The sequence below is a fragment of the Canis lupus genome, chromosome 17, assembly GCF_011100685.1.
Source record: "Canis lupus familiaris isolate Mischka breed German Shepherd chromosome 17, alternate assembly UU_Cfam_GSD_1.0, whole genome shotgun sequence".
Lineage (NCBI taxonomy): Eukaryota > Metazoa > Chordata > Mammalia > Carnivora > Canidae > Canis > Canis lupus.
The window spans coordinates 35,538,180-35,553,846 of NC_049238.1; the positions used below are offsets into that span (position 1 = coordinate 35,538,180).

A 15,667-nucleotide genomic window follows, 5' to 3' on the forward strand; every position below is an offset into this window, starting at 1 on the left:
TGTAGTAAGTGTCTAAGAAAGCCCTAGACAGACCCCAAGGCTAAGGACTAGTGAGTTGTGGCATGTATGGCATAGGTTTGAGAATCAGGCATGGGAGGCCAGGAAGATCTGGGGTGATGCCTGTGAAAAGAGCAGCCTTGGAGGGTGCTTTTATGGGGAGTATGGGGTCCTGCTATTATCAGGAGAGAACAGTGCTGGAAAGACAGCCAGGGAAGGAGTTAAGGACCCATTTGGTGGATTACTTTCTCCCTTTGCTGGCTTCCTGGCGTCAGCACACCATGGCTCTGTGTGGGATTCTGTCCACACCATGCCCCTTCTTCACCCCTTTAGGCTCCTCTTCCGTATTTCCCATAAAAGGGGAAGGGATAGTTGAAAAGTGCAGGAAGAAAGCAACAACAAGTTTTTCTTTTTGATTTTGTGATAGACCCTTTGGACACATGAAATTTAAAAAGAAATAAACTAAAGAAAAAGTTTCACATAATTATAGGAAAGGAAAGAAGACTCATGAATAACATGAAAGCTTTTTCTAGATTTGTCACAAACTAATTAATTCAGATTGGAAGATTTGAGAACCCAAGGAGAGGCTTGGCAATATGAAAAGTGAGGTTGCAGACTGGTGGCCCCCTGGCCAGATTCTACTGATATGTTTTGTTTGGCTCACATATTTTGAAAAATATTCAAATCAGTTTACAATGTGGGAGTTTTCATACGAAAGCCTTTGGTTTACACCTTTTCATGAGGAATAGGGAGTGCTAGTATCAGGGTTGTGGCAGGTTGGTAGCTGATCCTGTGAAAGGATATGGTTCTTGGTCCCAGCCCTGGCCAGCATATCAACCCAGTCTAGAAAGTTCTCGACCCAGACTTGGAGCATCACCACTCACCAGCTGGGTCACTTTGGGGTCGGCATTTGATGGACTCTTCCTCCTTACCTGCCCCCAGCTGCCTTGTGTGTGTGACAGCACATCATAAACACGAAGCAGGGATCCCTGGGTGGCGCAGAGGTTTGGCGCCTGCCTTTGGCCCAGGGCGCGATCCTGGAGACCCAGGATCGAGTCCCACGTCGGGCTCCCGGTGCATGGAGCCTGCTTCTCCCTCTGCCTATGTCTCTGCCTCTCTCTCTCTCTGTGTGTGACTATCATAAATAAATAAAAAAAAAAATTAAAAAAAAAAAATAAACACGAAGCATAGTGGACCTGTAAGGGGGATTCGCAACAACAAGGCACTCTTGGTCAAGTGGGCATTAGGAAGAGATGCTTAGTGACAACCTGTGGACAGGGAACAGAACCCACATAAGGGAAGTGCCCTGCTAAGACAGTGCCACCCATTTATTTCCTTAAAAAAATTTTTTAAAGGTGTTTTAAAAATCTGTTTTCTAAAATTATTATGATTATTTTACAAGATCCATGCAGTCTACATGGTGCTTTATAGGGTGTATCCAGCTACAGCTGGCGCACTTCGGGGGGTTTTATGGCAAATTATTCTCGGATTACTCTTTAATGCAGCAAGGTCTGCCTGTTGTCTGAGCTCCCTGGGTCATATAGAAAACCCTCAGACTTGATACAAAACAGCTGCCTTAGTCAGCTGTTCCAAAAAAGGAGCATTTTTAGGTCAAAGCAGCAGGAAAAAGGTTTTTGTAACTGGTGGACATTTTGAAAAATGTTAAATTACTCTTTCCTTGCCATTAAAATGTGATTTAATTTTGTTATTAACAAATTGTGTAAATCTGAAAAGAAGTACTCTGAGTGGGAGTTTGTTAAATGCATTCTGGCAATACTTACAGTATGTTCTGAAGGGGTTGTTCTCCAGGGAGGGCACCAGCACAAAATTCCAGCTGACCTCCATGTCCCTGGGCCTCAGCCCTGGCTGGCCTGGGGTCAGGGGGCCAACCCCTAGGCCTCTCTCCTCTCTCTCTTCTGGGTTCCTGCTGAGACCAGCAACAAAAGGGTCAATTGTTTGAGGCCTCCCTTTGTCTCAGGGGGCTCTCTGGGCCTCTCTGAATGCCAAAGCATCTCTGTGCACGTGGGTAAGTGCATGTGTGCACCTCTGCATGAATGTGTGTATGTGCATATGTGCCAGTGCATACATATGTTTGCATCTGAGTACTGTGTAAGCATGTGTGCATGGATGTGTGCACATAACACATGCTTGTTGGGATATGTGCACACATGAGTGCTGTACGTGTGCATGCATATGTGCAAGTGGAAATGCATATGCATGCAAAAGTGTGCGAGCACACATGTGTGTATTGGGTCTAAGTGTGCACACGTGTGTATATCTGCATGCCTATGCGTGTGTAAATCAGTCATAAAGTGTGCACATGCGCAGGTTGCATGCATGTCTGTGCAGACACAGGCAGTAGTGAGACTTGTTTAAAGCATTTACGAGTTGCTGATGCTTCTTAGCAGGGCGGGGGCTCAGAGAGGCCTATCTAGCTAGGTTCCTAATGCCAGGGAAGACGATTATCTCTGGCCCAACTCTGAGCAGATTACACAGTTGCCTTTATCTTGTATTTGCTATGGTATAGAAACCTCAGAGAATTGTCTACCTCCCCTGCTTTCTCTAGGGCCAGATAATATGTAGGAGTGAAAAAGAGCAGACATAAAGAGTCTCCTGACTCATGTTCCAACCTGAGATGTCATGGCAAGGCCTATTAGGACTTCTCTACACTGTTCCAGCATCTTGTCAGGACTGCCTAATTGGATCCAATCCCTTTGCTTGGGGTTCGGATCATCTTGTTCCCTAGCATGTCTTTACCTGGCCTGTTCACACAGAGCCGTGCGGGACGCCGTGGCTGGTCTGGTGACTCCATGATTTGTACTTTCTTTCTTCACAAAGATGTCCTTTTAAAAATGACAACAGAACATATTTGATTCTGAAGCCAGGAAAATATGAGTAAAAGTGCTTAATTGAAATTTATCTCTCTGAAGGATTTATCACCCAGCTCCTTTTAACCAACACGGCCATCACCAAAAACTTCCTCTGCTTTTTTATTTTTGTCTCTCCCATGCCCATTTTCTCTCCCTGCTCCAGCAAAGTCATATCTTTCAACTGTGGAAAAGCCACAAATTAAGGAGTACTCTAAAGCTTATCAAAATATTCAGTTAGTAAAATTATCTTATAATTAGCCTAACTGTAAGCCAGAACTTTTTAACTCCAGGAAATGTAAAATTACGTGGCATGTGAAATCGTAAATTACTCATCCTGACCTTTTGGCTGCGGTTTCTGTTTTTATTTCCTTCCTAAATAATTTCCTCCTTGTTCTTTAAATTCTTGATTATCCCTGAGGCATCTTCCTTTTTCGTTTGCTTAAATCTCAAAAAGCTATACTCCTGATTTAGTTGATAGACAATTGTATATATTCAGGTGAATGTGATGTGAAATCAACTTGATGTCCTATATTTCACGCCTTCACTTCTAGATAATCTTTTTGTAAAATTAAGCCTATCCTCTCTGAGTCCTGATGGTTCACTGACGTCGGTTCTGCATTTGGGGTATGCATAGTGATAACATACAGCTGAATCATTTGGGAGCTGAGCTATTCCGACAATAGTTGAGGGATTCTGCAGTGTGTCTAGCTAGACAGAGGTGTTGGGCTTCCTTTCTTTTTTTTTTAATTTAATTGAAGTATAGTTGACATATAATATTATATTCATCCCAATGACCCTTGTGTCATCCAGGGTCCAGGAAAACCCCATGGAAATAATCTCCCCACCCCACTGCCAGTGGGGCCGACATCAGGAAACTGCCAGTGATGTGTTGGGGATGTAAGAGTTCACCTTAGGTAGACTTTTGCCGAGATGATGCTTGGATTTTTAACTGCTCTCAGTTCCTTAAACTAGTAGTGCCATAGTTCAGCCACAGTGAGTTGATGAGACATATATAGGCATGATTGAGGCTGATCATTTTTACATGATACTTTCTAAGTTCCAAAAATTAATTTAGAAATTAAATTTTGGAAAATGAAGAGTGGCTCAGTCAATTGAGCATCCAACTCTTGATTTTGGCTCAGGTCATGATCTCAGGGTCGTGGGATCAAGCCCTGAGTTGGACTCTGTGCTCAGCAGGGAGGCGGCTGGGAATCTCTTCCTCTGTCTTCTGTTCCTCTGCTCTGCACTCTCTTTCTCTCTGTCTCTTAAAGTAAGTAAATAAATAAAATCTTTTAAAAAAATTTGGAAAATGAAAACATTTTCGTAAATGGGGTATTGCCTATATATAATGGTAGTAGTGGTAGTTACTATTTACAGAGTTTTTCCTATCTATATCTATAAGCAGTGTGCACGTGCATGTGCATGCACACAAAAATAGAAAAACTGCTTAATCCTTACATGAGAAAATAATTATTTGCCCATTATATAGTTGCAGACACTGTGGCTCTGAGAGTTTAAATAACTTGATGCCCATGCAGTCAGCAGTTGAACTCCTGTGGCCTGACTCTTCTGGAATCTGCTACTGATCTTGCATGAACTAGCTGAGGTCCATGCCATATGATTGGATCCCCACTTATGCTGGAGAGGTTCCCATGACACTCTCACAGAGTAAAAAGCAAATCACAGTGTCACCTTGGTCTCTGCTTGTTGCTATGTCCAGCGATCCTGTGCACTTTCTTTAGATGCCATATATGTAGTGTGGGCTCAATCTCTTTGCTGTCCTCAGAGGTGCAGTTTGCTGGCCTTGAGCTTATGGAATCCGTGTGAAAGTTGTACAGATCGCCTGGCAAGACTCTGGCCTGGGTAATCAGTCCCCCTCATGGCCTGGTCTCTACTCAGCACTCCTAGGGCAACAGGGTAGGGAAAGAGCTACTCCTGGGACCCGGGTATGGCAAACTTCAGAATCAGCCACACACTGAATCCCATCCTTTCACGGCTTTGTCTCAGAGCTGAAAGAGCCCTGTTTTGCTCATACAAACAGGGAGTAGAATGGTGGTTGCTGGGGGCTGGGGGTGGGGGAAGCAGGGAGATGTTGGTCAGAGTGTATAAACTTTTAGTTGTAAGATGAATAAGTTCTGGAGATTTAAGGCATAGCATTGTGACTATAGTTAACAATACTGTATTGTATACTTGAAATTTGCTAAGAGAGTAGATCTTAAGTGGTCTTACCAAAAAAAAAAAGGAAGAGAAAAAGTAACTATGTGAAGTGATGGATGTGTTAATTAATGTGATAACATACAGTAATAATTTCACACTGTATATGTATATCAAATCACTATATTGTATACATTGAATATATACAATTTATTTGCCAATTATATTTCAATAAAAATTTTTTAAAATTAAATTTAAAAAATGTAAAGAAAAAAGGGGAAAAAGGCAAAAAAAAAAAATCTCTTATAACAGGGAAGTCTTTCCAGATGAGAGACACATGAAATATTTTAGGTGTCTCTAAGACCATTTCAAAATATGACTATCTTTTAAGATCTATGTTGAAATGAAAGATCTATCATTAAAAGGTGTTATTTATGAAGCATAAACAGTAGGAAATTTTAGGAAATGTTTTAAAAATAACGGACCATAATAAGTTAATTTTCCTGTGAATTCATCATACTTTTAATATTGTTTAATATGTATTTTCCCTCTCTTTTTAATTACAGCTTGGGTTGACGATAGCCATTCGCTATAGTCACAGGTAAAGTTAAATTTTTTCTTTCTCTCTTAAGGGATAAACTTACTGGTTTATAGCTTTTGATTTGCTCAAGTCTGTGGGTTTTTGAGCTTCATTTTGATGGCTACTCTACCCATGGTATCAGTTCACAGCAATTAGAATTGTTCTAGTTGCTTGATTGGTGAGGGTTACTGGTAATTTGGAGGAATAGGGTTTTTACGTAAAAGTGGTGGTAGGTAGTATATTTCTTTTAAAACAAAAATGTGGAGATCCCTGGGTGGCTCAGTGGTTCGGCGCCTGCCTTTGGCCCAGTGCATGATCCTGGAGTCCCAGGATCAAGTCCCACGTCGGGCTCCTGGTGTGGAGCCTGCTTCTCCCTCTGCCTGTGTCTCTGCCTCTCTCTCTCTCTGTCTATCACGAATAGATAAATAAAATCTTAAAAAAATAAAAATAAAACAAAAAATGTACTGCTGTAGGGGAGGGACACCAGTGATTTTTGGGTAACGTATTCCGTGTAGGAGTAAGAACAGAGATCGGAGATGTCCTGCATGAGAGATGGAGGCCAGGCAAACAGAAAGCTGGGTGAAGCCTTGTTAGTGAAGCCTCTGAGCTCCAATGGGGGCCCCCGTCTTGTCTTAGGTACACCTTAGAATGGCTAATAGCTCCATTTTTTGTCTTTATGATTTCTGCCTTTTTCTCAAGTGCATCAATCATGTTTATGAAAAACGCTGATTTCTTGTACTAATATTCATAAAAATGTATTAAGATGTTGAACTTGCTTAATATTCCGTCTCAATGGAGGGGCAACAAACAATGTCCCTCCTGCCCTTACAACAAACTGCTCATGCCTGAGTGAAAAGTGCCACCCGCTGATCAGTGTCATCTGGCCAGCTCTCCACAAACAAACCATAGTTACTTCAAATGAGATTGCCTGTAACAGGTTGTATGTACTTGTTTACATTTAACTGTGACTCAAGCCATAAAGTGGGCAATCATAGAAGCCTCGAAAAGTTGCTGGTGCCCTGTGTGGGGTAAAGCGGGAAGAAGGCAGGACTGGGAAAGAACCACTCAGAACCGGGAATGAGTGTGTGGGAAGAAACGTGTTCGTGCTGGACATTTCTGGATACTCTTGGGAGAAAGCTGCTCCAGGGAAGCTCAAGATTTCTTTTATGCTTTGGGATCATAGGTGTGCCTGGTGCTTGCACATGGCCAGGCAGAGCATCCTGCAGAAGCACCTGTTCTCTGGCTAGCACAGCCAGGCTGCTCCCAGTGACAAGATGTACTACTGCTCTGCACTGAGGAAGCATGGTGTGGACAGTGGATCCTGAACTGCTGTGGGCTGGGTACTGGGTGGGTGTGTGTTTGGCGGGGGCAGATATTACCCTTTCCATTCTTTTCCTTTGGCAGAACTTTCCTCATATCTGCGTCCCTCTTATCATGAACGGTAGCTGCCTGTTTCTGCTTGAGAGCTAAAGGTGTCTCTTCCCTAAGAAACCTAAGGTCTTGCTCTAGTTCGGAGAACAAACGTGTGCTCGTATCTGCAATGGTGAGGGTTACTCTGTGGCTCTGTGGAAAGTTCTAACTCGGGCAGAAACTTAGAGTATATATGGAGCTTGAGAAAAAAAGCTTTGTTTTTAATACTTGGTGAGGCTGAGGGGACTTTTGCCAAACATTGACCTTTTCGAATCAGGTAAGGTAGCAGAGCAGGGTAGACCTGACAATAAGATAGCAGGTCCGGGCAGAATGGTGCTTTTGCCCCCGTGCTTATATGGGGTCTGTGTTGTGGAAAAGATTCCTGCTCACCTTGCTCTCGGCCACAGCAGGTGCCTGGCATTGTTCTGTATGGTTATCAACACCTCACTTCATTGGTGGGGACTATTCTCTGGGCTGAACATGTTCTTCATTTGGGAAGGGAAATGTATTCTTTCCCTGATTGGGTAGTGATTTAGTTATACCTGCCTTACTGTGGGATTGCGGCAGTGGGTGGTCTCTGGAAGGAAGCCCTTTGCTAGGATTATGAACGGCATCTTCCTTTGGTTCTACCTTCCCCAAAGTGGCCCAGTCTTGCTGAAGAAGTGCAGTTAGTAGACAGTGGTTATGAGTAGAAAGATGGACACTCTGAGCCATGGCCCTTCAGGAGCTAAGGATAGGAGCTCCATTGCCAAGAAGAGAAAGAATGATGTTGGGGCAGTTAACAAAAGTCTGTTTTAGAAAGGAAAGAACTAAAAAAAAAAAAAAAAAAAAAAAAAAAAGAAAGGAAAGAACTTTGGAATTATTCATCCTGTGACCACATTTATGGAAACCCAGTTCCTATGGCTGCCTGATATCACTGAGCTACCATTAATCATGCTTGCATGTTCTGTGGGATAGGGGTTTGGAAAGGCAGTGAAGATGGCTTGTCTCTGCTTTGCAGGGTCTAGGGCCTATGTTGAAAGGCTCAGGGCTAGGGACAGAGACTTCCAAAGGCTCATTCACTTGTGTATCTGGTGGGTGATGCTGGCTGATGGCCGGAAGTCTCTGTTCCTCTCCACACAGCTCTCCATGTCGTCTCTACATGAGTTAATTTGGGTTTCCCCACAGCATGGTGGCTGGCTTTCTCTGAGTGAGTGTCCTGGAAAGGGAGAGCCTGGTGGAAGCTGTTTCCTTTCTGTGATCCAGCCCAGGAAGTCACATAGCATCACTTCCACCTTATTCTTTTGGAGCAGTCACAATGGCCCATTGGCATTCAGAGGGAGGAAGCAGAGACCCCACTTCTCAGTGGAAGGAGTGTTGGTCACATTGTAACAAGAACATGAGATGGGGGGTGGGGGGGAAATCATGTGGTCATTTTGGGAAAATACTATCTGCCACAGAGCCCAGCTGACTGATGGAGTACTTATTTAAAGCCCTTGTGAAAGGAAGTTTTTAAAACATTTTATTTAAATTCAATTTGCCAACATATAGTATAAAACCCAATGCTCACCTCATCATGTGCCCTCCTTAGTGCCCGTCACCCATGAAGGGAAAGTTAAGACACTGTGCTGGCTACATGGTGCTTATGAGCTGGGGATGCACAATGAGTATGTGTGAAGAAGACTTAAGGATAGACACAAATCTTATGAGAGAAGGCAAATCAACCAAAGGAGGCTTCTTAGAGGAAGCGAATCCTAAACCATCCTCATGGAAGGCAGGCTCAGTGGGCTCAGGCAGGTGCTCCTGCAGGCTGGTAATACTGGTCCTGGAGGCACACATACTCTTTAAATGACTGACACTTATTTGGAGGGGAAACAGAGTGTGTGAGGAGAGGTGTGGAGAGATGGAATAGATCCTGGCCGCCTTAGCTTGTCTCCAGTAGTTCAGCCCCAAACCCAAACTTAGGAGCTACCCCTCAAAACAAAAGCCCTGCACTAAAGTGGATGGAATGTACGGGGCAGATTTGGCCACTGCCTGTAGCACCTGGGCATACCTCTTTGGGGTCCAGGGATCCACCTGACGGCAGGACAATGTGCTTCTATTGTCTTCTGGCAGGCCACCTACTATGCTCTCAGGAGATGTCCCCTTACTGTGTTTCCAGGGAGGTTTGCCTTCAGCTCTCCTATCCCCCATCTTGATTCTGAGGTGTTCAGTTCAGAGCAGGGAGACATGGAAATTTATATAAATGCAGCAGACAAACAAAAATCTACGAGTTACAATGGAAAGTAATGAGTTGAGGAGGAGAAAAGAAGACATCTGCTGAGACTCTCTTGCAGGCCCCAAGTTCCTTCATCATTTACCCTGGGGCCTGAGGACCCTGGAGACAGTGGCAGCCCAGCAAAGCCAGTATTCACAAAAGGCTCCCCACAGCAGGTGAGTGTCCCCTGAGCAGAAGTCTAAAGACTTTAGGAGCAGAAAAAAATAACTGGAAGTGATTGCAGTAACTCGGACAATGTGGAGACTTTTTTGGCTTGGGTGAGCCTCTGGCAAAGTGTAAATATCCTTTTCACACATCCTATTCACCTAAACATGGAGGAGGTTATTGAGGAGCATCTGACCTGTCCATGTACCAACATCTTAGACACAGTGGAAATGCAGAAGGCATTAGCAGAGGTTGTATTTTCCAGAAATGATTTCTGAAATATAAGGAATTCTTATGTTAAAGTTCCAGGAAGCACAACAGTATCTGTAGATCTGTGATGGTGAGGAAACCATCTTCTGGAAACCCCCAGTTTGCAGGAACCAATGACTCTTAATTAGGTATCATGAAGAGCCATTGGCAGGTCAGGCTATACCATCTGGCCCTCACCCCATGTTCTTTGTCTTGTCTCTGGAATCAGCGGCCACAGGAGGAATTGGCCTTCCCTCTCAGAAGCCTGTAGATCATCAGGTCACCTGGTGGTGGCTCTTCTGGCCCTCTTGCTGCCTGGCCCTGTCACCCACTTCTGTCCTCAGAGAGAAGGAAGAATGTGAAGTGTGTGGGTTTTTGATTGTGTCTCTTCTTTAAAAAAATCCTGCTCCTGCAGGGAGGATCCTGCTCCTCAGGATTCTGAGCTTATTAGATTAATTGAAGCTTCAATATTTTTGTTGATCACTTTTTTTTTCTGGTAAAATATACCTAACATAAAATTTATTATTATAACCCTTAAAATAGGTTAAAAAGTATACAGTTCAGTGGTATCAAGTACATTCACATTCTTGTACAACTGTCACCACATCCATCTCTAGAACTTTTTCATCTTCCAAAAGTGAGACTCAATAAACATTAGTGTTTTCCCCATCCCCTACTACCTTCAGCCCTTGGTAACCTCATTCTACCTTCTGTTTCTGAATTTGACTACTGTAGGAACCTCATAAAATATTTGTATTTTTGTGTCTGGCTTCTTTCACTTAGCGGAATATCCTTAGGGTTAATTCATGTTGTAGCATGTGTCAAATTTCCTTCCTTTATAAGGGTGAATAATATTCCATTGTATATATATTGTGTGTGTGTGTGTGTGTGTGTGTGTGTGTGTCTATATGTCTATATATCTTTTAAGGCTGAATAATATTCCACTTTTTGCTTATCCATTCATCTGTCAATAGACATTTGGGTTGTTTCTGCCTTTTGGCTATTGTTAATGATGTTGCTAATAACATGAATATGCATAAATCTCTTTGAAACTTTGCTTTCCATTCTTTTAAGTATATACCCGGAAGTGGAATTGCAGGATCATATGGTAATTATATTTTTAGGTTTTTGAGGAATCGCCACACTGTTCTTCTGTTGATTAGTTTTTAAAGTGGAGTTGTATCCTACGTGTATGTTGTTTTGTTCACTTCAAAAGCTCACACTTGCTATTGAGAAATGGTTTTCATTTTTATTGTCATGTCTACCCAGAATCCCGATGCTGAAATTGAGGGCTTCCTATGTCCTCATAGGAAAGTGGGTAAGGATACTTTTGGAAGCAAGGTTTGGGGCTTGAGGTTCTAATCACCAGGTCTGTTTCCCAAATTCTAATAGGAGTGCTAGGGCAAAGAGCCATGGTGTGACCCTCCTGTAGTAGATGAGGGTGCGATGAAAGGAAGGTAGTAGGTGAACGTGGCTCCCAAAGACATCATTGGAGATGGGTTCACTTAGGAGTGGGTTGAAGGGAGGGACTTAAAGGACATGAGTGTGCAGAGGAGGGGAGGAATTACTAAATCCTATAAACTTGGTGGGCAGGCAGTGCCTCTCAGGCTCCCATGGACAACTGGGGCAGAGCAGCCAGGAACAGGGGGCCCTTGTGTAGCAAAAGAGGGGCTTAAGGCCCAAAGGATATCTGGTTTTGTTTTTATACATCTGCATTTTTGCTATAACCATCAAATCTCCCTTGTTATGATGAACATAGTTAGAATATCCTTTCCTCCGATTCCCATACTAACACTTGCACACCTCAACCACTCCTACCCCTGCCCTCAGACATGCTGGTTCAGCCTTTAACTCCTTCTAGACCAGTAACACTAGACCTGGTTGTGTGATGTAGGAGTGCGTGTGTGTGTGTGTGTGTGTGTGTGTGTGAGAGAGAGAGAGAGAGAGAGAGAGAGACATCATGTAGGGTCAGGTGCTAAGGGGTCAGGAGGTGGAGAATGACATAGTCATATTCTGATGGTATAGATGAACCGAGCAAGGAAGAGCATTGACTGTCATCGACTATGCATTTGACAACAGGTCCTGGACACATTTCATTTATTGTCATGGTGTTTTAATTTATTTTTGTGAAGTCAAGTCATTTTCACAGAGTGGAAAAATTGTCTCTTGATGTTCATTCCCCACTGCTTGGCTTGAGGTTTTTGAGTGGAATCCACACAGTGGTGACAGCTGGGTAACCCCCAGAAGTGCCCTTTGCAGATAACAGCTCTCGGGGCCCCACCACCCACACGGTGGGGAAATTGTTCCCACTGTGTGGGTGTTTTGTTTTTTTCTTTTTCTATAAGTTTGAAAGAGAGTTTAGAAGTTCTTCCTGTCTGTCACTGTGCACTAGCCAGGAGAAACCTGCTCCCTCCTGGTGGGAGCTCCTGGGCAAAGATGAAGTGGCTCAGAAGTGATCATCCTGGGGATCCCTATGTGGCTTAGGGTTTAGCACCTGTCTTCAGCCTAGGGTGTGATCCTGGAGTCCTGGCATCAAGTCCCACATCGGGCTCCCTGCATGGAGCCTGCTTCTCCCTCTGCCTGTCTCTCTCTCTCTCTCTCTCTGTCTCTCATGAATAAATAAATAAAATCATAAAAAAAAGAACTGATCATCTTACTTTTGACTCTCACTTCTCTGATACAATGGAGAGGCTCTGTAAACCCACAGCATGGCATTTTTGCACATGGCACTTGTGTCCATGTTTCTAAGAATAGCCCACGGAAGCAGGGTAGGAAAGCAGTGAACTAGCCCTTGACAGAATTAGTTTGTTATTTGTTTCTGTTGGTTGTTTCTTTAATAAACAAGGAAGGAAGCAAATTTTCCACTTGGCTCTGTTAAAATTGAATGGAAGTTCACAGAGGTTTGTCTTTTAGATCAAGCCTAAAGATGTTTCTTTCCCACAACTGACTTTTTCTGTCAGTCTCTTATAGGTCCTAACAGGGTCAAATTTGGTACCCTGTCACAGGCCTTTGACCTAACCCTAATTTTGGAGTTACAGGTGCCAACCCCCCTAACAGGCTTTGGTGTTCTCAGAGGGCTGATGAGAAGGAGGAAGGATTGGGGAGCTTGTGTGTGATCATCAGTCCCAGAGAAGTGGGCAAGTTGACAGTTTGACGATCCCTGAGCTGGACTTTGGAGGGCATGGCCTTACAACGAAAATGCAGACCCCATGATTAAATGTCATTCTGAGACTGCCTTAGGGTGTTTGCTTTGAATGAGCCAGAGGGCCTAGCAAGAAGTGAAGGGGTCATGTACTTTTGTGTTCTGATTTAGATTAGAAGTGGAGTTTGAAGTTCATAGATGAATCAGAATGCTTATTGAATGGACAGGCTGCCTCAATGAACAAATGAAATTGTCATCTTGAAATACAAAGGGAGGGAGAGACAAGAAACAGGGCCATCAGGCCTATTGGACTTTGATTTCAAGTGTTGGCAAATACTTAGCAACTCCCATTTGGAGCTGGTTTGATCTTGTGGAGACAGCTGGGGGACACTGTTGTTCTCCAAATTTTGTAAAAATAAACAAAGATGCCTTTCTGCCCTTTTTCTCCCTTCCAGGGAATAGTTGTTTCTGTCACTGTGGCTTTCTGGCTGACTGTTCCATCTGTCTCTTTTTTAGACTTCACAGTGAGGCCCCAGCCAGATTTATACACAGGGTTGCCAAGAAATTTATTCAACCCGAATGGCATAATCTTAAAAGCAAAGCCGTCTTTTGGAAGGTGGCATTTTTAAGATAACCTTAACACAAAATATGGCCCCTGAAGAGCAGAATATGCATACTCGCAGGGTGTCTGAATTATATGATCTTACTCAGTGAGATCCCCCAACACTGCAGATATGTTGTTGGCATTTTATGGCTGAGCTTGGCCTGGGCATGTGGATGTGCCTGGAGAGTGGTAGATATCTTTAAGGTCCAGGGGAATAAGGGATAGGCAGATGTGCCTTCCTGTGCCTCTCCCATCTCCTTTAATCTTTTGTCTGGTTTTAATTTGGTGGCCTTGTTCTCCAAAGGCATTTTGGTCCAGGCTCTCAGCCATTTCCCCAGTCAAACCTGCTTATCATATGTCTGTTGCCACACCCATAGGATGATCTCTGGGAGGATATTTTGCCTGCCAGTAAGAGGATCTTTCTCAAGTACATATCTAATTATGCCCCTCCAGTCAAAAGCTTCCATAGGCCACCAAGCAGAATTCTGACCCCAGACTTCATCTCCAACCTGTCTCCTCAAATTTTGGAGCCCTGAGCGTCCTGCCTGTTCCACCTCTGGCTCTTGCTGTTTCCTTTGAAGAATTAACTTCTCTTTTCTCTTATGCATTCATGAACTCCTCCTCTAGTGGCCCCTTGGATGGAAAATATGTCACCTCATTTTTAAAAATTTGTCAAAGAACCATGCTCCTTTCTATTGTTAGGGCTCAGGGCTGACCTCAACTTTGTGTCTTTTCCTTTCTATATCAGGGAGCAGGGTGAAGAGGCAGACTGCATTCTTGTCTCCCTCACACATCAGAACACATGGACTCAACAACCCTGCACTTAGAGCCAGAGCCATTTGGCAAAGCCATTTTGTATGGATGAGTTTGGAAGGAATTGGTCAGTCTTTCTTTTAAGAATGACCACTCCCTTATTTTCAAAAGGATAAGGCACCTAACTTAAATTGACCCAGAGATTTGACAAAACTCCAATTCAAACATAGAAACATAAATGTAAATATTTTGCATAATGATAAGCTAATTCAAAGAATGACAATCTAATTAAAAAATTTATATGTAAAGGCAAAAACAACTTTGAAAGAATTGAAAGACTTACACTACCCAACTTCAAGATTTACTATAAAGCTATAGGAATCAAGACAGTGTGGTGCTGATAAAAGGATAGATAGACCAGTCAAACAGAATGAAGATCCTAGAAGAAGACACACACATAAATGATCAATTGATTTTCAAGGGAAGCCCTAAGATAACTCAATGGAGAAAGAATATAAATGGTACCAAACAACTGAACATCCTTTAAAGAAAAAAAAACCCAAGGCCCTCAACCCTTACCTTACAAAATGTATAATAACGAACAAAAATAGGTCATGCACACAAAATAAAACCTAAAACTGAAAACCTTATAGAAGAAAACATAGCCGCAGATCTTTGTGACCTTGGGCAAGGCAAAGATTGCTTTGGACACAAAGAGCATAAACTATGAAAGAAAAGTTGGTAAAATGGATTTTATCAAAATTAAAAACATCTGCTCTGTGAAAACCACTGCCTAGAAACTACAAGCCACAAACCAGGAGAAAATATTTTCAAAACATATCTGATAAAGGACTTGTATCCAGAATATGTGTAGAACTTACAGGTCTTTAAACAAGAAAGCAATTTAATACATGGGCATAAACTCTTGAGCTGATACTTTACCAAAGAAGAGACACAAGTGAGATGGCAAAAGAGATGGCAAATAAACACATGAAGAGACACTCAACATCGTTAATCATTAAGGAAATGCAAATTAAGACCACAATGAGATACCATTACACATATATCAGAATGGCTTAAACACAAACACACACACACACAAATCCCCTCAAAACAACAAAAACACAAAACCACAAAATCCTGACAATATAGTATGAAGGTGCTGATGAAAATATGGAGTAATGGTAGCTCTCCTACACTGGTTGGTGGGAAAGCAAAATGGTGTGGCCGCTTTGGGAGATACTTTGGTAGTTTTTTGTAATGTTAAACGTCACCTTACCATATGACCCAATGACTCCACTTCCAGGTAGTACTTACACAAGAGAAATGAAAACATTAGCCCATACAAAGACTTTATGCAAATATCTATAGTGGCTCTGTTCACAGTTGCCTGAAAGTGAAAACGATCTCAAATACCCTCCACCTGGGAAGTGGATAAACCAACTGTGGCCCATCTACACAGTGAAATAATACTTGGCAATAAAAAGGCATCATGTTGAGTGGAAGA

At 42.8% G+C, this 15,667-nt stretch overlaps 1 protein-coding gene across 4 annotated transcripts in view; it reads left to right on the top strand.

Annotated features, from left to right (window-relative positions):
* ACOXL (acyl-CoA oxidase like) overlaps positions 1 to 15,667 on the top strand; it is a 348,079-nt gene that overhangs the window by 88,638 nt on the left and 243,774 nt on the right. For all 4 annotated transcript variants that reach the window (XM_038561425.1, XM_038561423.1, XM_038561424.1 and 1 more), the window contains exon 10: positions 5,588 to 5,622. In XM_038561425.1, coding sequence (XP_038417353.1) covers positions 5,588 to 5,622 — 35 coding nt within the window. The remainder of the gene's footprint in view (positions 1 to 5,587; positions 5,623 to 15,667) is intronic.